We start from the raw sequence: 27014 nt of genomic DNA on the forward strand, positions 1-27014 counted from the left end.
TTATAAAGCAGAAACTAACACACCATTGTAAAGCAATTATACTCCAATAAAGATGTTAAAAAATAAAAAATAAAATAAAAAAAGAATGGAGCCTGGAGGCAACATCACACTTTGCAAGATAATGGGAGAGCAAGAAGGTTAGTGTCTCTGGAGCCCAGTGGACAAGATGAGTTCTAGGAGGTGATGTCACAGAAGTAGTAGGAGTCCAAGTGACATAGAATTTTCACTTCTACTTTGAGTGAAAAGAGAATCTGGGGTGTTTTAAGCTAAGGAGTGACCTGAAAAGACTTAAATTTTAAAAGACTTGCTCTGGCTGTGTGTCAAGAATAGACTGTTCCAGAACTTCTGTCTTTGATCCCCTGCAGGTAAGATCATACTTGGACCAGTGTAGTAGTGGAGGTGGTGAAAAATTATTGGATTCTACATGTATTTTGAAGGTGGAGACATGGATTTACTGATGAAAAGGAAGGGGTATGAGGGAGAAGAATAAAGGTTGATTCTGTTTTGATCAGAACATTGAAAAGATGGGGTTAGCATTAACTGAGGCGTGGAAGAATGCAAGAGGAGCATATTCTGGGGAGGAAATTTAATAGTTGGGGGAGGGGAGGGTTTATTGTGTTTATAAGATGCATATTAGACGTTCAACTGGATATGTCTAATAGACAGCTGAATTTAGGAGTCTGTAGTTAGTTCAGGGTAGAGGTCTGGGCGTGAGGTAAAAATTTTGACATTGGTATACAGGTGGTGTTTAAACTTCTGAGTAAATGAAATAAGAACAAGTAAAACAGTCAATCCAGAAGATGGTTAAAAAATAGGGAGGGAGATGGAGGGAGAAAAAAAAGAACTAATGGGCTAAATATCCTAAAATGTAATTGTAGAAATAAATTCAAATTTATTACCTATCATAGTGAATGTAAGTGTACTAAATTCTTGAATTAGAACACAAACAACGGCTGGCTTAAGAAAAGTTATCACTAAGCTGCTTGTAAGAAACACCTAAAGCATAAGGACATTGAAAGTTGAAGAGTAGAAAAAGATATACCAGTCTAATACTGACTAAAAGAAAGCTGGTATAACTATATTGATATCAAATGAAATAGACTTTAAAACAAATTTTTATTAGAGATAGTAATTATTAGAGTTAAAGAAGGTCACTACGTAATCATAAAAGATTCAATTTCCCTTGTAGATATGATGATTCTCAACTTTTTTGCTGTTAGAAACAGCCTCAAAATATACAGTGCAAAAATTGATATCACCCTAAGGAAAAATGGACAAATCCACCACCATAATGGGAATTTTTAGCACTTTTCTTAGTTGATGATAGATTAAACAAGGAAAAAGTAAGTCTATAGGAGATTTGAATATGTCAGTTAGTAAACTTAACCCTTATATCGTCAGAGTCCCCTGGACCCAGATTTAATTTACTAGTTTCTTTTTTGAACAATTTTGCTTGTATGGATTGATGTTTTATGGCTTTCATTCTTTCTTAGAGGTCTTCTGAAGAACAGAAAATTTAAAAAAGAAAATTAAAACTCCTTTTCTCTTGCAGTTACTGTATGGGTTCATTGGAGCTTTTTATGAATCTAAGATGCTGTGGGTTCTTATCTCATATCACTGTATCTTTATATTGGTAATTTCATCATCCTAAGAATGATTTTTATCATTACTCTTTAATTATTCCCAACTATGCTATGAAAAACTAAAATAAGAAAATGGAAGAAAGATGGAATTGTCTAGAAAGATGTTGTAGAGGTCAAATCATTGCTATTGCATTATCTTTTTTTTTTTATTGCATTGCCTCAAGAGTTGCACATATTTTAAGAAAATATAACTGAAGTCTGGAAGTACCATCTTTGTAGTCATTCTTTTAGTTATCACTGAACACAGCTGAGAATTTAGAATTTTTCATTTTCTACACATAATGGTACAAGAGTAGAAAAGTTGACAGAGGAAGACATTTCACAGTTATTAGATGGGTAAAATAATGGTCAAAAGAGACAGCAGACTGTAGGCCCTAATCATGATGGTGAACTTGATCTTATGAGTGAAATCTTAGACTGTGAGTCATCAGATGACAATATCCTAGATTAATTTTCTTGAACTCAAGAATTGATGAGTGAGCAGTATATTTCTGTGGTTTCTATAAAGAAAGTATGGAATCTGCATCCAGTTAGTCATTAGGTAGGAAGGACTTCACCATGCAGTATTTTGTGACAAGAAGTTGGACTATTCAGTTTTTCCAAAAGGATATGTGACATATTCTTGCATTTCATATGATGATGTACATGAGCATTTACTTGATACAGCTTGTAATTGAAGAGTGTTGAAGGCAGGTGTGTATACAGAGGTGACAGGAAGGGACTCTATGGTTTAGAAAAGAAAACAAATCATTGATCATTCTGATGGATATTTATAAATCTAAAAATGAATATTTACAATCAGGGAACAATGAATATGGCTGTCCTCAACAAGTTTATGGGCCATCCAAATTTTCAAAAGCACAGCATGTCTACAATGCAAGTTCAAGAAGAAGCAGAAGTAATGATCATTTAGTAGAGCTATATTTGAAATCTGGAATCAGATTTTATAAAACTGTGTGTCCCAGGTTCATATGTGTCAGTTGATGACCAGTTTCATTCAAATGATATAACCCTTTTCATATGTGTTCGTGCGTGTATGTGATATATGTAAGTATGTGAGTGCATATATGCATACACTATGCATTTGTAGGTATGTATATGTGTAATACACATATATGCACATACCAGGAAAATATAAAAATATATGGATTTTATGTATTTAAATTTTGACTGAAATTTCCAACTAATTTGATTTTTTATTATCCTTTTATTTTTCTGTAAGTTATTTATAAAATGACCTAAATTTTAAATAAAATATTAATACAAAGAGTCTATCAGCCCAGCTGATAAAGGGTGTTGATTATTTTTCCTGGCCTACTGAGGGTTAATGTAATGTACCTGTGTGGATCATTGCCCTCAGCAGTTGATGACTGTGCATCTCTTTTAAGCACATGTGGAATATTCATGAAAATTAACCATCTGCTTGGCTGTAAAACCTGCACAGATTTCAAAGGCTGAATTCTGTGACTACAGGCAGATAAGATACAAGTCATTTACAAAAGGTAATTAGAAAAAGTCCCCTACGTGGGGAATTTAAAATAACTTCTAAATAACTTACAGTTCAACAAAGGAATCTTAATGGAAATTAGAACATATTCAGAACTAAATTCTAACAAAATACTTTAAAAGTTGTATAATATAGTTTAGATTGTACTTTAAGAAAGAATAAATGCTCAAGATGAATAAACTAAGAATCCAATTTTTAAAAATGATAGAAGTGACTACAGAATAAACCCAGATAGGGTAGAAGGAAAGAACTGAAGATGAACATAAACTTATGAGTTGGAAAAATACACAGTAAGTAATAGGATAATAAAGTCCAAAGTTGATTCCTCAAAAGTCAAATAGCCAAATTTCTGACAAGATTTATCAAGGGTGAGGGAATAACTAAACAATATTCAAATTGAAAAAGGATCTCATAGGTATAAACTTTACAGAGATTAATCTGGTAAGATAATATTAAGAATAACTGATAACAGTGAATTTGAAATTTTAAGTGGAATAGGTAAATTATTAGAAAATAAAACTTAACCAAAACTGACTTAAATAGAAAACCTGACTGGTCCCATAACAATGAAAACCCTTGGTCTCCATGACTGCAGAGGAACATTCTATCCAGACATTTCATGGAACAGGTAATTCCAGCACCTGTACTCCGAGGGAAATGACTTAAAGCAATTATCCCCCAGACTGAGGTTGGGTTCTCCTCTAGGCATTCAGGAGATACAGATTGTTTAAAAGGGACCTAGCTGATAACTTATATGTACTTTTTTGTAGAACTTTTCAGGCTGATCTGCAGGTTAAGTTACTCTTTACCATCTTCTCTTTCATAGTTGCTCTTCTTGCACTTTACAGTAGTCAATCCTGATTTTGCCTTTTTTTGCTTCCTTGACCCAGGGATGAAGAAAGGTCTGAATTGCTATAAAAGGGGTATTTTAAAATGCTAATGTTGAGAATTTTAACTAGGATCCTATTCTTATTCTGGCAGTTTCCAATTCATTGCTTTCAGCTTAATTTAAGGACAGTAAAGTTTTTATGGAATTTTTAAACGCTTCTTGATTACTATGTGATTTTTCAAGAGCTGGCTTTAAAGGAGTTGAAAGAATTGGGTGACATTGCTGAAGTATTCTAGCAATAAATGATTTTCATGCATAGATATATGAAGTAATGGAAGAAGGGGAGGTCGTCTTATCTATCTCATTGAGATACTTTTCCCAAAAAAGTTTACTTTTAATGTCTAGTTGTTATCAGATTTATAATATATTTAATCAATTTTATGCTAATAATGCTTGTAATTAAAAGTTAGTCCAGAGGAAAACTTCTAAACTTAGTGCTTCATGGTTACAGGGAATTTAATAAAAATTAATTCAGTTTATACAATATATATGTTTTGTTGCAAAGAAATGTGACAGTGGTCAAAAGAAGAATTTTAAGCATAAAAGCTGATTGCATCAGAAAAAAATTGCAGCAAAGTGTTGTAGAAATACAACACTTCATAAAGTTGTTCATAAAGAAAATAAATGACATAGTATTTCTTATCGTTAAGCAAGGATTTGTTTCTTGTTTTAGACATGAATGATTTTGAGAGTCAAGTCGCTGGTATGTAGATTCCACTGGATGCATTGACAATGATATATATCAGTTGTATTTTAAGGTGCCAGTGTTTATAGTGCACGGCAATCCTTGCAACTATTTAAATTATGAAAAATTTTAGATGTCAGTATAAAACTGTTCAAGGGAATGCATCATTTTTCAAAATTCTTTTCAGCTGTAATGGGAACAAAAAATGTTGAAGACCACTGACTTGGAGCATTAGCTCTCAAGAGGGATGGTAACACTCATTGGGGAAGATATTAGAATTTAGGGGGACATTTTTGCTTGTCACAATGACTGAGAGGCTTTACTATCATTTGGTTACTGGGGGCCAAGAAAGCTAGGTATCCTGCAGTGTACAACAAAGAATATTATCATTGTTTTACATAACTTTTCTACTCACTGGACTAGTCCACGACAAACATAAGTAGGTAGAAATTTACTACATAGTAATCCTAAAGCATATTCAAAAGAAGGAATTTATAAAAAAAGGTCCAAGTATTTTAGGAGAGGACCATTTTAGTGGGCAATATTTAAATGAACTATATTCTCATAGAATTGTTAAATGGTATATTAACTCCATGCATTGTCTACTTGGGGTATTATGTTTCTGATTACTACATATTTAGTTGAAAAGAGTTTGCGGTAGATACTGCAAAAGCAATACAAATAATTAAAAATATGTAACTTAGAACCAAATATTAAATTATCAGGAATATATGGACTACAGAGATCTTACTGAATTTTATTATACTTTCTCAGTAAGACCAGTGTGATCATACTATTTAATATTGTAACGTGGTTCACAACTTTACTTCCCTCTGCACTCTAGAGTCACACTTTCCTGTTATTTTTACTCCCAAACATTTATCACTTTTTATCTTGGTTATTTATTATATTTATTTTTTAGTATCTTTTTGTCCCCCTTGTTTAGAGACATAGTGTAAGAGGAGAGGGTGGGAGACAGAAAGACAGCCCTTTTGAGGAGTTCGGCTTTAAAAAAAGAGGAGAGAAATTGGTGGTAGCTGGAGCAGGTAATGTGTATGAAGTCAGGAATTTTTTTTGTCATTTTTTTCCATTTGTTTTTTGGGCAGGAAAGTTGGATTTATTGGTGGGCATGAGTAAGGAAGGGAAAGCACCACGGCTTTCATGAGTGCAGGGTCTGCCTTTTGTCCAAGGGGCCCACGATTAGGGATGTATTTGACCCGTAGTCATCCAGGATGATCCACTTTTCTGCCACCATGTCTTCAGATTCATCCACTTGGAGATGTGGATCTTCTGGGGCCCAGAAACTTGAACTTGGCCCTGTGTGGGCCTTAATCACTTGCTCCTTGTTCTGCAGTTTGGTGCGGATGGACGTGATGACTTGGCCAGTGTGGACCCTGGCCACTGCGTGCTGGGGCTTTCCAAAGGCACCCTGTATACCTGTCTGGAGCCTAGATTGGGCAGAGCATGATGTCAGACATGAATGTCCACTGGTAAGGGCTGTCTCGAAGGTCCTTTAGGGCAACTCATATAAGCAACAGGCTGCATGCACTACCAAGGAAGCAGCTTTTTTTTTTTTTTCGTTAGTGCCTTAGTTATCTGTTTTTTTGTGTTTTTTTTTTTTTAACATCTTTATTGGAGTATAATTGCTTTACAATGGTGTGTGTGTGGCTGCTTTTTGCAGCCATTGCACACCAGGCCTCCACAGAGAAAAGAGGCCTGATTAGCTGCAGAAGGAATTTTTTTTAACGTAAATTTTTAAATTGAATTATAATATACATAGGGAAAATTGCACAAACTGTAAGTTAAATTTCTGCAAAATGAACTCACCTGTGCAATCACCACCCAAATTAAGAAATGAACACTACCATTACCAGCACACCATAATTCATCCGTTATGCTTCTTCCTATCATTAACCATCTCTCACCCGAAAGATAGTGGAGGTTTTTCTGATTTTTATTACCAAATACTAATTTTGCCTGTTTTCAAACTTTATGTAACTGGAATTATCCAGCATGTATCTTTTAAGGTTGACTTCTTCTCAACACGTTTGTGGGATTCAGTATGTACTGTTCGTCTAGGAATAGTTATATTCATATTTGTGGGAATATTTCACAATTTATTCATTTTGCTGTTGATGAATGTTTGGGGTGTTGCTGGTTTCAGCTATTCTGAATAATGCTTCTGTGAATATGCTTATACGTGTCCTTTAGTGTACATATCATGTGTTTCTGTTGGATGTGTATACTTGGGATGGTGATTTTTTTTTTACCAGTTTTACTCCCAGCAGCATTAAATCAAAGTTCTCATTGCTCTATACCTTCACCAACACTTTAGCACTGTACTGCTTATAAAACTATCTGTGGTGGGTTTTTTTTTGTTTTTATTTGCGGTACGCGGGCCTCTCACTGTTGTGGCCTCTCCCGTTGCGGAGCACAGGCTCCGGACACGCAGGCCCAGCGACCATGGCTCACGGGACCAGCCGCTCCGCGGCATGTGGGATTTTCCCAGACCGGGGCACGAACCCGTGTCCCCTGCATCGGCAGGCGGACTCTCAACCACTGCGCCACCAGGGAAGCCCCAACTATCTGTGTTTGTAATCGGTGTTTCCTTGATGATTAGTCATGTTGTATTCCTTTTCATCTCTTTATTAGCCAGTGTTATATTCTCTTTCGTGAATTATCTGTATGAATCTTTTGCCTATATTTTATAGTTGGGTTATTTATATTTTTCTTCCTGATTTATAGTTCTTTACATGCACAGGACACATGTATTTAAGATACCATTTCCCACTCTTTTACTTGCATATTCACTCGCTTAATGATGTCCTTTGATGAACAGAAGTTTTTAATTTTAAAGAACTCTAGTGTTTTCCTTTTAAAAGTGTTGGAAAAACCTTTTAAAAATCTTTGTCTATACCAAAATCTTAAAGATATCTTTGGATATTTTCATTTAGAAGTTATTTGTTTTACCTTTCAGATTTAGGCTGTAATGCACTGATTTGTGTGTGTATATGATATGAAGGGTCAAGAATTGTTTTTCCCCATATGAACCTTCAGTGGTCCCAGCTCCATTTATTGGAATGTTCCAGCAGTGCCATCTTTGTCATAAATCAAGCAGGTCTTTTCTGGACTTGCTATTCTGTTCCATTGCTCTGTTTCTCTATCTTTGAGCCAGTGTCCCATTTTCTTAAGTACTGTAGCTTTATAATACATCTTATTTTAATATAAATTCTCCAGCTTTTTCTTCTTCAAGATTATCTTGTCTATTATTGGGCTTTTGCATATCCACTTTGTCAATTGCTAAAAATCATTGGGATTTTGATTGGAACCACACCGAATCTATTAATTTGGAGAGAATTTACATCTTTTAGTATGGAATCTTCTAACACATGAAATGATATATTCCTCCATTTATTTAGGACTTTAATTTAGATTTTGTAGGTTTTTAGTGTCAAGATTTTGTACATCTTTTATTAGATTTATTCCTTGGCTCTTTGATCTTTGAATGTTAATATAAATGGTATCTTTCTAAAATTTCACAAATTTCTTTTGCTAGTACATAGAAAGTTGATTTTTTAATATTGAACCTGTATCCAGCAACCTTACTAAATTCACTTATTTTTATGGTTTGTAAATTCTTTTGGATATTCCTCATGTATAATTAAGTCATCTGCTAATTATGCAGTTTTATTTTTTCCTTCTGTTCCTTGTAATTAAAAAAATTTTCTTATTACACAGACTAGTACATCTGTTCCCATCTGTAGAAGTGATAAAGAATACCTTTTCTCATTCTTGGTCTCTGAGAGGAAGTAATTGACCATTAAAGGTGGTGTTAGCTATAGGTATTTTGTAATTACTCTTTATAAAATCAAAAAGATTCTTTTCTTTGCTATGAATTTTTAATTAATGAGTGTTAATTAGAGAGGACACCAAAAGTACAAGTAATAAAATACAAAAAATTGATAAATTGGACTTCATTAAAATTAAACTTTGAAAAACCATCAAGAATCATCAAAAGGTAAGCCACAGGGAGAAAATATTGAATCATATTTCTGAAAAAGGACTTGCATGCAAGATATAACTCTTACAACCCAGTAAGAATAAAATAAATTATCCATCAAAAAAATGAGCAAAAGATTTGAATAGACATTTCACTCAAGAAACTGTATGAATGGCTAATAAGCACCTTGAAAAGATGCTAACCTCATTAGTCATTAGGGAAATGCAAATTTAAAACCATAATAAATACCACTTCATGTCCACTAAAATGGCTATGATAAAAGGGCAGACTAGTGTTGGTGACCTTGTAGGACAATAGAGACCCTTAGGCATTACTGATAGGAATGTAAAGTGGTGCAGCCACTATGGAAAACAGTGGCAGGTTTTTTTCCTTCTTTTCTTTTTTAAGTTAAATAGAAATTTACAATATAGCCCAGCAATTTCACTCTATCCAAGACAAGTGAAAAAATTTCTCTACACAAAGACTTGTATGCAGACGTTCATGGTAGTATTTTTCATAATAGCCAAAAAAGTAGAAACAACCCAAATGTCCATCAACCAATGAATGGATAAACAAAATGTCTGTCCCTACAATGAAATACTATTTGGTAATAAAAAGATAAAAAATACTGATTCATCTTTATATCATGGATGAACCTGAAAAACACTACACTGTGTGAAAGAAAGAAACAGAAGACCATATATTATATGAGTTTATTTGTATGAAATGTTCAGAAAAGGCAAAGTTATAGGAAAATATCAGTAGATTAGTTTGGGGCTAGAAGTGAGAACAGGGAGTGACTGCATATGGGTGTGAGGGACCTTTTCTGTGATAATGGAAATGTTCTAAAACTGGGTTGTGGTGATGGTTGTACAACTCTGTAAATTTACTTAAAAAATATTGAATTGTGTATTTTAAATGACTGAATTTTATTTTATGTAAATTATACCTCAGTGAAGATGTTAAAGAATGAGTGTTGAATTTTATCAACTACTTTTCTGACCCTACTGAAAATTTATGTTTTTCACCTTTCTCAATTACATAAATTTAAAAATTTCATAAATTAAAAAAATTAATATTAAAAATGTAAGTCCAGTCATAAATCTTGACTGAGTATAAATTGGTCTTGATATATTTTATTTATGTTACTACTAGGTATGATACACTGATACTTTGTTTAGGATTTTTTGAGACTTTATTTATGAGAAAAATTGGCCCGTCATGTTTTTTTCTTACAATGTTCTGTTCAAGTTTTTGTTTTGCTGTTCTCCATGTCAGCATTTTTAAGATTGATGGTAAATGTTTTTCATTATATGTTTGGAAGAATTTACTATTGGAGCCATATGGGCATGCAGTTTTCTTTGTAGGAAAGTTTTTAATTACATATTCAATTTCTTTAATATGTATTTGTGTTTTCAGATTTTCTATTTCTTTGTCAGTTTTAATAAGTTGTGTTTTCCTAGGAATTTGTTCATTTCCTGTCATTTTTCAAATCCTTTGGGCCAAAGTTTTTAATAATATTGTTTTATTGTCTGTAAAATCCTTAGTATTACCCTCCTTTTCATTCTCGATTGGGACTTGTGCCTTCTCTGATTATCTATGATGAGTCTTGCTAAAAGGTCTATTATTTATTTTAGTTTTTTTTCAAAGAACCAACTATTTTGATTTTCTCTCGCACATTTGTTTTCTATTTAAAAGGTTTTTTTTGCTCCAGTTTCTACTTTGGGATTAATTTTTTCCGATTTTTTATTTCTTGATAGGAATATTTGAAAGGATATTTGACTGCTTGCTTTATCAGTTACTGTGAAAAGTCTGTTAAAATCCACTGTGGTTGTAGACTTGGCAGTTTTTCATTTTAGTTCTGTTAGTTTTTGCTTTATGTATTTTGGGGCTGTCTTTTTTATGTATGCCAATTTAGAATTCTTATGGCTTTTTTAATGGATCATCATATTTATTATTATAAAATAACCCTCTAGTTTGAGTGATGTTTCTTGCCTTACTTCTCTTTTGTCAGAGATGAAGATAACTTTACAAGTTTTCTTTTGCTTAATGTTTGCAAGTTTTTTACCCTTTTAGCCAGTCTGTGCCCTTATATTTTAAGACGTATCACTTGTAAGGAGTATAAAATAAGCTTTAAAACTCTACTCTCATAATCTGCTTGAAGAATTCCCTGTAGCGTTTATTTTCACGTGGGTCTGCTGGTGACAAATTGTTGTTTGTGGGTGTGTGTGTCTGTGAGTGGGTGTGTAAAATGTCTTTATTTCACCATCATTTTGAAGGATAGGTTTGATTTGTTTGGAATTCTAGATTGGCAGTTATTTTCTTTCTTCACTTTAAAGATACTTATTTTCTGTCTCATACCATTGTGTGGATAAAGCTGCATTCCATAAGGAGACACATCTTCTACACTTCTCTGCTGGGACTAGTGTGCAGTTAATGGGCCACACGTGTTAAGAGCAAACCTTGATTCCCTTTAGGTCCTGGCATGGCTTCCAGCAGCCTAGTCTCTTTAACCTGAGTGTGGTTTTCAAAGCCTGCTGTGTGGTCACAGGGGCAGAATGTTGGTGAAAGCCCCCTATTGGAGCTCTAGTTAGAGCTGTGTTAGAGGGTACCCTAATGGTGCCCTGAGGCCAGAGGACGTGATGGATCCCATGATAGAGTTACAGGGGCTCCTTCAGGACCACCTCATCCAGAGTCCCTATGTGTCCCATCAGCTTTCAGTTCCTCATTGCTTTGGCTCCTCTTTCGTCTATTGCCTTCCCCCATACCACACTACATTTAGCTACTTTTATTAACCTATATGTGTTAGCTAACATGCACTAGGCAACATTTTATATTCTCAATTTAAAATTATATTCTTAATGTTAAATGACAGTGAGTTGAAACATTATTTCTTTAACAAATACATCCTACTAGTTTAGAATTCTTTTGACACTACTAACATTTTTCTTCCATGCTAAATTTTAATTCTCCATGGAAAAAATTATGAAGACATGTATCAGACATCCAAAAATCATGACTACCTACCATATTGAGTACCCACCACTTAACTTAAGCAACACAGTATTACAAATAAGATTGAAGTTCTCTGTGTCTATTGCCAATCACATCTCTCTCCCTCCCCCACAGAGGTCACCACCAATTGAATTTGGAATTTATCATTTCCATGTATGTTTTATATCCCTACATAGCATTCTTCTTTTAAAAACTTATTTAAATGGTTATTATCCTGTGTATCTTTCAGTAATTATATATAATGATAAATATGTATTGTATTTATTTATATAATTATAAATCCTGCAACATCATTAGATTTATCCATATTTATACTCTAATTCCTTCATTTTCATGCTGCACATATAACATTTTGTTGTATAAATATGTCCCAGTTTTATTATTAATCCTTTTAGTGGATATTTAGGTTTTTTCCACTTTTCTGCTATTTTTATACATGTTGTATTGAATGTTGTATGTATTTCCTTGGGCATATATTTGAGAGATTTTCTAGGGTATATATACCTAAGAACTGATGGGTTGTAGGATATGTGTTTTGTCAACTGCAGTTGTCACTTCCACAGGAAGTATATGGGCTCAGAATCAGCTGCTACTTGATGTTACATCTAGTCATGATCAATTTATAATGGGCTAATAAGAAAATAAGTAGCTGAGTATATACTATCTATGCTGTAATTTTACTTTGTTTTTTGTTTATTTATTTTAATGGGGATACCTTTTCTCAGTGAGTTTAATTTTATTAAAAAGAAGGTCTTTGTTGAGCCACGGAGTAAACAGTTTAATCCCTTAAGGAATTCCTTATGTTTATTTTTATCTGTTCCAAAGTTATGATTCTGTGATAAAGTCATAATTATGAAATTGTCTATTTGCATATACTTTCAAGCCAGTGATTCTCAAATGTGATCTGCAGTCATCAGGGTGGGCATCCATGAAGTCACAATGATTTTCATAGCAGGAAGGTGTGATTTGCCCTTTTCATTGGGTTGGCATTTGCACTGATGGGACAGCAGCAGTGGTGGATAGAACAGCCAGCATCTTTTCAAGAACCAAGAAAGTGGCATCAGTCTGTAATCATTTATGTTAACAGGAATGGGTTTATTTGTATTATTCAATGAAAAAATAAATATTTTAAAAATTTTGTTTCATTTTCTAATAGAATAACTATTGGTAGATATATATAATGTTAACAATGCCTCCTTCTCTAAGAGTATAAAGGGGTTCTGAGACCATGAAGTTTGAGAAGCATTACTTTAAGCACATGGTAGATACATGAACAAACAAATATATTCAATCTGGTGCTGGTCTTTGGGAAGGAAAACTTAGATACTGTAATTCCTTTGATAGATAAATCTAGTCTGTCTTCAAGTTATATATAAATCTTAAGTAAATGTTCAGTTTGTTGCCTTAAAATTTTGTTTATAACTAGATTATATTTGTAAATAAAATACTTTGCAGGTGCTGACCTTAAGGAAAGAGTCAAAATGAATTCCAGTGAAGTTGGTCCTTTTGTCTCCAAAATAAGAGCAGTGATTAATGAAATCGGTAAGCACAATTAAATTCTCCTTTTAGCATGCTGAAGGTGACCTTAAATGTCAGATTCTAAAAGTTGCACATTGTCTTTATGTATAAGCTTTGGCTAAAATATTTATATAGTTAGATAGTCATGACCTATAGCTGGTTGTAAAACAGCATGTAATATATTTAATTTGAAAAGTTGTGAAAATTTTTTTTATAATTAAAGATGCCTCCTATTTATGATGACATGGCATATAGAGGTAATTATTAGAAAACAAAGAATAATTTGGCATAAGCCTTTGACATAAGTATTTATATTTCTTAAATAGTTGCATACACAGACATATTTATAGATTGGGATTTTTTTTGTTTTTTACATAAACGGGATCATACTATCTCCTTAGAATTATAAATTTCTGTGTAGTGTTTATATTTCAGTATATATCAATTTATTATTAATACTCTTTAATACATTACTACATAGTAATCCATAGCATAGTTTATCCAAAATTTGAAACTATTTCTTCATTAATGAACACTTAGGATGTTTTTGTTGTTTTGTTTTTGTGGGGTTTTGCCATTTTTCTTATTTATAGTAAAGCAGTGATTATCTTTGTACAAAGTCTTTTAGAACATTAGTATGTATATTTATAAGATTGCTAAACATGGTATTGCAGTTCTAAGTATCATGTGTTCATTTTACATTTTAATAAATCCTACCAGATTATGTTGCAAAAAGATGGTAATAATTTATATTCCCATCAATCACAGGACAGTACCTGTTTCCTTATAGTCTTGTAGCATTTAATGTTGTTATTTTTTAAGTTTGCCAGAGTTGAAGAAAAAAATAATCTTAGCATTTTAATTTTCACTTTCTCAGATGCTAGTATATCTTTTCAGATTAGACTTGCTTTTCCCCTCCTGTAAATTGCCTTTTCACATTCTTTATCCTCTTTTCTATAGCATTATTTAATAACTATTTACCTAAAGCCAATTTTGTATTAATCTTTTGTTGTTAAATTTATTACAGGTATTGCCTCTTAATGTTCCACCCTAATTCACTTCTAGGAGCTTTAATATCTAGAGGGTACAAAGTTCCCGTCATTATTATTTTTCTTTTTTCCTTGAAGATTTTCTTTGCTAATTCTCACACATCAACTCTTCCAAATGAGTTTAGAATTATTAATTTTAAAGTGAAGAAGAAAAATACTCTTATGAGACTTCGATTGGAATTTCTATAAATCTTGTTTATAAAGAATTGACATTTTTATGATACTAAATCTTTCCATCCATGATATGCATGGCTCTTATTTTGAGGGGGTGGTCATTCATGTTTTAATGTTCGTCAAAGAAGTTTTCTTCACATTGGCTTTGTCTTGTATCTTTTTTCCCCCTCAGATTTATCCCTAGCTATTTTATAGCATTTATTCCTTTGAATGGGATCTTTTCACCGTACTTCTGATGAAGTCTGGTTATTGTTGTAGGTCCGTAGGAAATTTGGTAAATTTTATGTGCTTGTACTTGTATAAGCCATGTTTTTTCTCAATTAATTTTCTTGTGTTTTCCAGAAAACAAAAAAAGTTCATTATATATAAAAAATGCAATATTAATCTCTTCTGTTTCCAGCATTTTAATCTTAACATATTTTTCATATATTCTCACATTGGCTAAGGTTCTTGGTACAATATTCAGCTGTTGAAGGGATCATGTTCATCCTTACCTTTATTTGAGTTTAATGAATGCTTTTAATATTTTGCCGATAAATATCAAGTTCAGAGAGTTTTCTACTATTTCAACTTCTTTAGGAGTTTGCTACTCTTTTCTAATCGAGAATAAGGGTTAAAGTTTGTCAGCTGCCTTTTTGTTATGTGTCAGGATGGTATATATTAAAATTTGTCTCAGATTTTATTATACTGAATTGTATTAATAGTCTTACTGATGCTGCACTGGCCTTGTATTAGTAGAATAAACACTACCTGGTCATTGTGGTTCGTGGTTATGGTGGTTTTTAATATATACTGCTGGATTTAATTTTATATATTTTGATATAAACATAAACGAGATGGGAATCTTCTAATTTTGTTTTTTGTGTTACCCTTTCTGGTTTGGTATCATGTTTATACAACCTTCATAGAATGAAGTGAAAAGTTTTTCACCTTTTTCTGTACTATACAGGGAAATCATCTGTTATTTGAAAGATTAGAATTTGACCATGTGGCATCTTTTGGGGTCTTGTGTGGTTTTGTTATTGTTGTTTCCTTTTTTTTTAGAGCTAAGTTTTTAAAAAATATATGTGTTTTGGTTTCTAGAATGTTTCTTGTCACCTTCATGACTTTTGTTTATCCTCTGCCAGTGTTATTGAAGACTCTCCTCTGCTTCTCTCTCCAGCTTCAACCATATGGTGAGATAGATGTCTTCTGAGGCAGAGCATGGATTTGGTTTCCATGTTGGTCAGAGAACTTGATCTTGGAAGTAGAAGTTGATGCTATCTGTAACTCTCTATATATGCTGGGATGAATGGCTAAGACTGGTTCAGTTATAAACATTACGTTGATGTTTGTTCCCAGCCTCTTTCTATTTTATTGAATCTGAAATTGGAATTTTTCTGATGCTTTTTAAATGAAGAACTACTTTTTTTGTAGTAGATTTTTCTTTTCACTGGTTGAAGCTGTACTATTTCTGTTCTGGATCCTGATCCAGTACTCTTTTTCCTATTCCATGAGTTCCCTAATATTAGGTAATGATACTTTTCACTACAGCATTACAATGGACATAAAATTTTTAAGATGTCTTTGGTGGTGACTTAGTGAGACTTTGAAGGGCAGGTAAAAACTGTCTTGATCAAATTTGTTCGTTTAGTACATTAAACCAGGGACTAGGAAACTTTTTCTTAAAGGGACAGATAGCAGATATTTTCGGCTTTGCAGGGGTATTATGGTCTCTATTGCAGTAACTCAACTTTTCTTTTTTTTAAAGACTTTATTTTTCAGGAGTAGTTTTAGGTTCACATCAAAATTTAGGGGTGGGTAAAGAGATTTCTCATATATCCCCTGCCACCACAATATGCATAGTCTCCCCCCCCCATTATTAATATCTCACACCAGAGAGGCACAATGGTTACAGTTGATGAACTTATGTTGACACATTATAATTACCCAAGTCCATAGTTTATGTTAGGGTTCACTCTTGGTGTTTTACATTCCATGGGTTTGAACAAATGTAAAATGACATGTACCCATCATTATAGTGTTGTCCAGAGTGTTTTCACTGCCCTAAAAATCCTCTGTGCTTGACTTATCCGTCCCTTCTGCCCTCTCTGGCAACCATGTTTTACTTTCTCCATATTTTTCCATCATATAGTTGGAATCGTGTAATATGTAGCTTTTTCAGATTGGCTTCTTTCACTTAGTAACATGCATTAAAGTTTTCTCCATGTCGTTTCATGCCTTGATAGCTCATTTCTTTTTATTGCTGAACAATATTCCACTGTATAGATGTATCACAGTTTCTCCATTTACCTACTGAAGGACACCTTGGTTGCTTCCAGGTGTTTGCGACTATGAATAAAGCTGCTATATACATCTGTGTGCAGATTTTTGAGTGGACGTGTTTTCAACTCCTTTGGGTAACTACCAAGGAGCACGATTGCTGGATCATGTGGTAAGAGTCTGTTTAATTTTATAGGAATTTGCCAAACTGTCTTCCTAAGTGGCTGTACCATTTTGCCTTCCTACCAGCAGTAAATGAGTTTCTGTTCTGTTGCTCTACATCCTTGCTAGCATTTGGCGTTGTCAGTGTTCCAGATTTTGGCTATTCTAATAGGTGTGTAGTGGTAGATCGTAGTTGATTTAATTTGCATTTCCGTGATGACATATGACGTGGAGTGTCTTTTCAAATAGGCTTATTTACCATCTGTATATATTCTTTGGTGAGGTGTTTATTAAGGTCTTTGGCTCAGTTTTTAATTGGATTGTTTTCTTATTGTTGAGTTTTAAGAGTTCTTTGTATATTTTAGATAATATTCCTTTATCAGGTATGTCTTTTGCAAATACTTTGTCCTAATCTGTTGCTTGTCTTCTCATTCTCTTGACGTTATCTTTCGTAGTGCAGAAGTTTTTTATTTTATTAGGGTCAAACTTATCCATTATTTCTTTCATGGATTGTGCCTTTGGTGTTGTATTTAAAGAGTCATTGTCATACCCAAGGTTTCTAGGTTTTCTCCTATGTTATCTTATAGGGGTTTGATGGTTTTGTGCTTTACAGTTAGATCTGTGATCCATTTTAAGTTAATTGTTGTGGGGTGTAGGTCTGTGTCTAGATTCATGTTTTTGCCTCTGGATATCCAGTTGTTTCAGCACTATTTGTTGAAAGGACTATCAGGGTTCCATTATATTACCTTTATTCCTTTGTCAAAGATCAGTTGATTGACAGTGTGTATGCAATCTGTTTCTGTGTTCTGTTCCGTTATTTATTTGTCTATTCTTTTGCCAGTAACCGCACTGTCTTCAATTACTGTAGCTTTATAGTGACTCTTGACATTGGTTGCTGTCAGTCCTCCAATTTTGTTCTCTTTCAATATTGTGTTGGTCATTCTGGCTCTTTTGCCTCTCCATATAAATTTTAGAATCAGTTTGTGAATATCCACAAAATAACTTGCTGTGCTTTTGATTGAGAATTGCATTGCATAGATTAAATTGGGAAGAATCTACATCTTGACAATATCGAGTTTTCCTATCCATGAACACAGAATTTCTTCTATTTAGTTCTTCCTTGATTTCAAGCATTAGTTTAATTTCCTCATATAGATCTTGTACATATTTTGTTAGATTTATATCTTAAGTATTTCATTATTTGGGGTCTTAGTGTAAGTGATATTGTGTCTTTAATTTCAAATTCCACTTGTTCGTTGTTGGTATATAAAAGAATGATTGACTTATTGTATATGTACCCTGTGTCCTGCAATCTTGGTATAATTGCTTATTTGTTCCAGGAATGTTTTTGTTAATTCTTTCAGGTTTCTGCACATCATGCATGAAAATATATTTTGCAAACAAAGCCAGTTTAATGTCTTCCTTCCCAGTCTGTATTACCTTTTATTTCCTTTTCTTGTCTAATTGCATTAGTAAGGACTTCTAGCATGATGTTGAAAAGGACTAGTGACAGGAGACATCCTTGTCTTGTACCAGCTACTCAACTTTGACAAACAGTGCTCAAGCAGCCACAATGTGTAAAAAAATGTGTGTTTTTCTGTTACAGTAAAATTTCATGCACAGTGAAATTTGAATTCCATATAATTTTTATAGATTATGAAATAGTATTTTAAATAGATTTTTTTCTACCTATTTAAAGATAGAAAAACCATATTAGCTCACAGGTTGTGCTGAAGCAGACACATGGCCTGATTTCTTTCCTTTCTCCCTCTCACCTGCCCTTTCTCTCTCTCTCTCCCTCCCTCACTGCCATCCATCTATCCATCCATCTCAGATGTCTTCTAGCTTTTTTATTTTTTCTGTTTTTTAGAATTAATTCTAGTCTTCCACTTTTTAAATTTATATATTTAAAAAAATCTACTGACTTTCAGTTCTAATTTGGATACATTGCTTCACGCTTGGCTCAGGGCTTTTCATTGGTTTTTGCTTTTCAGAGATGAAAGGTTTTAAGGCCTGTGTATCCTTTGATAGGGGTCCTAAGATATTCTTCATGGAAACAGAGCATAAAGCTTACAGATGAGTTGGAGGGTGAAGGGAGTAGTAAGAAAAACAAAACAAAACAAAAACCAAAAGAAAGTTCATCAGATCCATAAAAAATATAAAAAGAAGCATAATCTTAGGACAAATTAAATAGTAAGATGTTGAAATAAGTAAAGTAATTACCATTAATGTCAGTTGATTAAACTTGCTGTTGACAGAGATGTTTAGATCTAATTAAAAAATGTAAATAGGCTGTGTATTGTTAATAATAGCCACATCTGGTATAGTTCTTTTTATGCCAGGAGATGACTAACCAAAGGAAAGAGGTATATAGATATATACTTTGAGATAAAAAGGATTATTAGTAAGATAGTCACTGCATATGATAAAAGTTTAAATTTCTTAGGAAATGTCATACTGAACTTGTATGCACCTGAAAACAAAGATCTGAAAATGTACAAATAAAGCTATATTGGATGTATATAGGAGAAACTGTCAAATCCTCTGTCATTGTGGATAATCGCAACCCATCTCTCCCAACTTATCAATGAGGTCAAAAGACCTTAAAAATAAAGATTTGAACAACCTGAGTACCAAGTTTGGTTTAATATACTCTTAACCCCAGATTAGAGTGTATGTATACTTCTCATGAACATGTGAAATATTTATAAAAAGGTATCATGTGCTGGATCCTAAAATCTTCATTAAATTTCATAATGCAGTCTACAGCAACATGGATGGACCTAGGTATTATCATATTAAGTGAAGTAAGTCAGAAAGAGAAAGACAAATATCATATGGTATCACTTATATGTGGAATCTAAAATATGATACAAATGAACTTACTTACAAAACAGACTCACAGACATGGAAGAGAAACTTATGGTTATCAAATGGGAAGGGAGTGGGAGGTATAAATTAGGAGGTTGGGATTAGCAGATACAAACTATTGTTTGTAAAATAGATAAACAACAAGGCCCTACTATATAGCACAGGGAGCTATATTCAGTACCCTGTAATAAACCATAATGGATAAGAATGTAAAAAAGAATATATATATATATATATATATATATATATATATATATATATATATATTTACAATGTTGTGTTAGTTTCTGGTGTACAGCCATCCTACACTGGGAAGACAAGACCCCAGAATGTTTGGCTTTGAAGGCCAGCAGTGCTTACTTTTGGGAGAGCCAGAGGGCTGTGGGAAATAGAGACTCCACTCTTAAAGGGTACACACACAATCTTGCATCCTCCAGGACCTAAGGCAGAAGCAGTAGTTTGAGAAGAGTGTGATTCAGATGCAACTGCTGATCTTGGAGATCCTTCTGGAGAGGCAGGAGGCAACTGCAGCTCACTCTGAAGACATAGACACTGGTGGCAGACATTTCTGGGAACTCATTCTACCATTAGGACACTGATGCTGGCAAGCACCAATTTGGAATTCTCCCTTTAGCTTATTAGCTCCAGGACCTGGCCCCACCCACCAGCCTTTCACAACCAGTACTGGGATGCCTCAGGCAAAGCAACTAGCTGAGCTGGACACAGCCCCACCCACCAGCCTGCCAGCTGCCTTAAGACTCCCTGAGCCCACAGCCATCCTGGGACCTCGCCCTGTCCACCAGAGGGCCCAGGACCAAGCCCTGCACAGTCCCGGCACTAGTCCCTCCACCTGAGGGCCCTGCAGCTAGAGACGCTAGGACTTGGCTGTACACACCAGTTGGCCAGCACTAACCCTAGACCAACATTACCAGCCAGTAGACAGGCACCAGCCCCAGGTCACCTTGGGCCCCATCCCTGCCCACCAGCAGGTTGATACACCAACTCCAGGACCTCCAGGACCCTGCAGCCAGAGACTCTGGGACCTGGCTTTGCCCACTAGTGGGCCGGCACTAGCCCCAGACCGACTTTACCAACTCGTTTGCAGGACCTGCCCTGGTGCACCCCACCCCCCATCCCACCCTAGGCCCTGGTACTGGTCCTGCCCACTAGCAAGCCAACACCAGCTCCAAGACACCTTGGACCCCTCAGCAGGCCTCTCTAGGATCCAGCCCCACTCACCAACAGGACGACACCATCTTTGGGACACCCTGGGCCCTGTAGCCAGGTGTGTCAAGATCTGGCGCCACTCACCAGCAGATCAACATTAGATCCAAGGACCCAAGTCCTGTAACCACCCACCCTGAAACCTGGCTCTGCCTACCAGTGAGCCAACATTAGCCTCGGGACCCCTTGGGGATCCACAGCCAGCTGCCTTGTGACCCAGCCCTACCCAGCAGCAGCTGACAGCCTCTACATAAGGCAGGACCTGGCAACCAACTGAACTGGGGGTCAGCCATGCCTGCCAGACCATTCAAAGTGGTCAGCTTGCTATAACAGAAGGGCCTGTGCAGTCTCCATAACGGGCACCCCTGGAGCATACAGCTCTGTGACCAGATAGGAAGGAGTGTGCTGCTGGAACAGATAGGCCATCTCCTACTAAAGGGCAGTTCTCCAAGGTCAGGAAATGTAACCGAACTACCAAATATTGATACATAGCAAAGAAATCAGGAGAAGATTGGATGAACAGAGTGAAAACATAGACGTTTTTAACAAAGAGTATAAAATATAAAATGACTAAACAGAGGTCAAGAATGTAATAACTGAAAGAAAAAATACACTAGAAGGAATCAACAGTAGATTAGATGATACAGAGGAACAAATTAGCTAGAAGATGGAGTAGTGGAAATCAATGAAGCTGAAGAAAAAGAAAAAAAGAATAAAAAGAAATGAGGACAGTTTAAGAAGACTTGTAGGACAGCATCAAGCATACTAACATTTGCATTTTAGGGGTCCCAGAAGGAGAAGAGAGAAAGGGGAAGAGAACGTATTTGAAGACATAATAGCTGAAAACCTCCCTAACCTGGGATGGGAAACAGACATCCCCAGGCCCAGGAAGCACAGAGAGCCCCAAACAGCATCAACCCAAGAAGGACCACACCAAGATACAATTCATTGTATTATTAAAACGGTAAAAACCAAAACTAAAGAGAGAATAGAGAATATTAAAAGCAGCAAGGAAGAGTAACAAGTTACCTAAAAGGGAACTTCCATAAGATTATCAGCTGACTTCAGCAGAAACCCTGCAGAGCAGAAAGTAGTGGCATGATATACTTAAAGTGATGCAAGGGAAAAACCTACAACCTAAAATACCCACAAGGCTTTCATTCAGATTTGATGTAGAGGTCAAAACTTTTACAGACAAGAAAAGCTTTTAGCACTACCAAACCAACTTCACAAGAAACGTTAAAGGGATTTCTGTAAGTGAAAAAGAAAAGGCCATTTTTTTTTAAACATCTTTATTGGAGTATAATTGATTACAAGGATGTGTTAGTTTCTGCTGTATAACAAAGTGAATCAGCTATACATATACATATATCCCCATATCTCCTCCCTCTTGTGTCTCCCTCCCACCCTCCCTATCTCACCCCTCTAGGTGGACACAAAGCATCGAGCTGATCTCCCGGTGCTATGTGGCTGCTTCCCACTAGCTATCTAGTTTTTATCATGATGGATGATGGAATAAAAACAACCATCTAGAGAAATAGCAGTATTTTTGAGAAGGGGAAAAATTGTAACCTGGAGTGATTTTCACTGCAAGAATAAACATTTCAGGCATGATAAAATTTTAATATGATAATGTCAACAGGTAAAAGAATGTTAGAGAATTCAAGATAATTAAGTTATAAGAACGTCATCTGATCTGTATTTCAGAATTCCAAGACCCTTTGCTCAGCTCTCTGCAGCCACCGTCCAAAGGGCAGTTGTTCAACTATCTGTCAGGGCTCATCCTGAAAAGACACTGGGAAAAATGAAAACATGAGGAGAGGGTTTTGGGCAGTACTTTTTTTTTTTTGTCTTTAGATAGATTAGTAAGGGAAAGGGGTTGCTAATTTAGCATTGTCTGGGATTCTAATAATATCCCCGCAATCCTGGAGACCACATTAGCTGGTTTTGGAATTTACCTACAAGAAAGCAAATTTACTTTTCTAAAATAGACCCGACCAGCAGGCCCATATATTCATTGATCCATGAACATTGTCACTCCAGGGAGCCTCCTTAGATCCTTGTTAAATTTCCATATATGACTCGCAGTCTTCCTCTAAAGCCAGCTCTGACCATCCCTCCTTGAATCTTGGTCAATTGGACGTTCTGCTTACTTGTCCAAAGGGTAATAAACACACCTCAAAATAAATTAAAAAAAAAAGGTCACAACTAGAAATGTGAAAATTATGAAAGAAAAAAATATCATTGGTAAAGGCAACTATATAGTAAAGGTAGTAAATCAACCAAATACAAAACTAGTAGGAAAGTTAACAGATGAAAGTAGTAAAATTACCTATATCCACAATAAGTAGTAAAGGGATACATAAAACAAAAAGATGTAAAATATGATGTCAAAACAGTAAATATTGGGGTGGATGGAAATGCAGGGTTGTTAAAATGCATTTGAACTTAAGAGGGGAGCAGCTTAAAATAAATTACTTAATACATATATAATGGTATACATAAACCTCATGGTAACCACAAACCAAAAATTTATAATAGTTACACACACACAAAACAAGAAAGGAATCCAAGCATAACACTAAAGGTAATCATCAAATCACAAGGGAAGAGAGCAAAAAAAAAGAACAAAAAACAACTACAAAAACAACCCAAACACAATTTTAAAAATGGCAGCAATTACTTACCCATCAATAATCACTTTACATGTAAGTCAAAAGATATAGATAAACAAAATTGATAAACCTTTAGCCAGACTCATCAAGAGAAAAAGAGAGGGGCCAAATCAATAAAGTCAGAAATGAAAAAGGTGAATTTATAACTGACACCACAGAGATGCAAAGGATCATAAGAGATTACTGTGAACAATTTTTCACCAATAAAATGGACAACCTAGAAGAAATGGAAAAATTCCTGTAGATGTACAATCTCCCAACATTGAACCAGGAAGAAATAGAAAATATCAACAGACTAGTTACCAGTAATGATATTGAATCCATAATAAAAAGACTCCCAACAAACTATAGTCTAGGACTAGACAACTTCACAGGTGAATTCTACCAAACATTTAGAAAAGCGCTAGCACCTACTCTTTGTGAACTATTACAAAATATTTGCAAAGGAAGGAATGTTTCTGAACTCATTCTACGAAGCCAGCATCACCTTGATACCAAAACCAGACAAAGATACCACATTAAAGTCATGTGTTTTTCTCAGTAGATTGATAAAAAGAATGAGAGATGTCAAATCTATCATAGATAAAACTAAAGGTAAACTAGGAATAGAAGGGAGCTTTCTTAGCCTGGTATTTCTTAGTAAAATGTAAAAGTGGTCTCCTAAAATCAGGAAAAAGACAGGAGGCCTGCAATCACCACCTCTATTCAACATTGTTCTGAAAATCCTGGCATTTGTGGAAAGGCAGGAAATAGAAATAAAATAATGACTGAAAAAGAAGAAATGTAACACTATCTTTCTCAAGTGATTGTCTCTATTGAAAATCTAAAAGGATCCACAAATTATTAGAAATAACGAGTATTGCAAGATGGCTGAATATAAGATCCATATTAAAAAATAATCAATTGCCTTTTTTCCAATAGCAACAGACAAAAGATATCAGTCAGAAAAAGATATTATTGACAGTAGGAAGAAAAATGTATCTAGAAACATATGCAGGCTGTATGGAAAAATTATGAAACATTATTGTAAGACATTAAAAAATTAAATAGAGACATTATCTTCTTGAATAGGAAGATTCAGTATCTAAAAGATGATTCTCACAAATGATTCAATGTACAGATTTAACTTAAAAGTACATTAATTTTGTGAGAAACTTGATGAGCATAAAGAGGCCCCAGGGCTTCCCTGGTGGCGCAGTGGTTGAGAGTCCGCCTGCCGATGCAGGGGACACGAGTTCGTGCCCCGGTCCAGGAGGATCCCACGTGCTGTGAAGCGGCTGGGCCCGTGAGCCGTGGCTGCTGAGCCTGCACGTCCGGAGCCTGTACTCCGCAGTGGGAGAGGCCACAACAGTGAGAGGCCCGCGTACCGCAAAAAAAAAATAAAAAGAGGCCCCCAAATAGCCGAACATTTCTAAAGAAGAAGAAAATGAGAGTCCTTGCCTTATTAGTACTCAAGACTTATTTTAAAGATATGGAAGTTAAGATGGTATATTACTGACTTTGGGATAGACAAATTGACCGATGGAGTGGAATATAGAACCCAAAACAGACCCACAGAAGTAGGGGAACTGATAAGGAGAGAGAAGGCATTGAGGACACTGGGGACGGCAAAGATTTGACTACATTTATGAGGTAAAACAAACTTATATGATCTTGATGGAGTGAAAAATTTCTTAAACACAAAATACAAAACAAAAGGAAAGGTTGATAAGTTCTATGAAATTAAGAACATTCGTTCATTAAAAGACACTGTGAAGAAAGGAGAAAGAAAAGCCACAAACTGGGAGAAAAGACTTGAAACACATAGCTGTCAAAGGATTCGTGTATATATACATGCAGACATGGATCAACACGTGCATACATACATGCAGCCAGGAAGTCAATAAGACAGAAAAATGTTTCACACAAGAGGAAAGGGAAATCGGAAGTAAACATATGGAAAGATGATCAACCTCATATGCAATCACAGAAATGCAGATTAATACCACAGTGGGATGCTATTTTGTATTTACCAGATTAACCGAAAATTCTTATGCCTGACATTACCAAAGTTAGCGGGGTAGTGGATCACCAGGAAGTTTTTATACATTTTCCATGGGAGTATAAATTGGTGTAACTGGTTAGGAAAAGTTTGTTGGTGCTATCTTACAAAGTTGGGCATCCACATCCCAAAAGAGTCAATAGTTCACATTTTTATGGGGTATTTACCTAGAAGGGTGACTTTAAGACTGTTTTTACTAGACAGTAACAAATATACTTACAATTTGGTCCAGTAAACACATAGGGGTGGGTGGGTATCAAAGATTCATGAAATAATCACCTTTCTTTGTGCATTGCAGTTTGATACTATCCTATTTTATTTTTAAAACTTCCTGATTTTGGTCTTCTAATGAGTGGTTTGCTACTTAGAGTTTGAAACAGCACTATGCTATAGGCATTTTGCACGTGTCCAGGGAAACTACTTATATTAGGATATAAGAAAAATACTGTTTATAGTAGCAATATTGTTCATAGTAAAAAGCTAAAAACAAACAAATATCAATGACGGGAATGGATAGATGTTTTGGTATATTTGTACAGTTGGACATGGGCAGCCTTGCAAATAAATAACTTACACATGTAGCAGCAAAGATAAATCTTTGAAAAATGTTGAATTAAAACAACATATAATATTTTGTAAAACTAAAAGCAATACAAAACAGTATATAGTTTAGAGATGTGTAAATGCAATGAAATCACATACATATACATGCACACACAGAGGAAAAATATGAGAATGATAAACACAGACTTCGGTGATTAACTTCGGGTTTGAGAAGGCAGGTGGAAGAATAGGTGAAGAACACCTGGGCAGATAGGGTATTAGTTCTGACCTGTTTCTTACTTTGGTGATTTTAAGGGAGTTTGTTATTATTATGCTTCATTATATATACATGCTACATATATTCTTTATATTTGTCAAATTAGATCAGTGTTTTTAGTAGCTTCATATATCTTGAGTTCTGCAAACCTTTCTTACTTTATTTCTTGAATAATTTTCTGCATTTTTTCTTATGTTCTTTTTTTCTTATTTTCAAGAGAAGCCAGAATTCTAGATTTTTAGAAAATATCTCCTAGTTTTAAGGTTTTTCTTGAGAAGAAACCCTTTGAATGACAAACAAAATTGGTTTATGGACCAGATTTGCACATAGGCCTCCAGCTTTCTTTTTGGTCCTTATGCTATAGTTCTCCTAGAGAAGGGCTTCCTGGGGCTATTTTTCCCATGGGAGGAAATGGTTTGTCTGGTGGATGTTAATGGATGCTGGTGGAGGAGGATCCTGCATTGTACTCTTGGGACTGT

General features: G+C 34.9%; 1 protein-coding gene across 3 annotated transcripts in view; it reads left to right on the forward strand.

Annotated features, from left to right (window-relative positions):
• Window positions 1-27014, forward strand: part of AUH (AU RNA binding methylglutaconyl-CoA hydratase) — a 162935-nt gene that overhangs the window by 42112 nt on the left and 93809 nt on the right. For all 3 annotated transcript variants that reach the window (XM_079925498.1, XM_079925499.1, XM_079925497.1), the window contains one exon: window positions 13195-13281. In XM_079925498.1, coding sequence (XP_079781624.1) covers window positions 13195-13281 — 87 coding nt within the window. The remainder of the gene's footprint in view (window positions 1-13194; window positions 13282-27014) is intronic.

Source organism: Stenella coeruleoalba, assembly GCF_951394435.1.
Source record: "Stenella coeruleoalba genome assembly, chromosome: 7".
Taxonomy (NCBI): domain Eukaryota; kingdom Metazoa; phylum Chordata; class Mammalia; order Artiodactyla; family Delphinidae; genus Stenella; species Stenella coeruleoalba.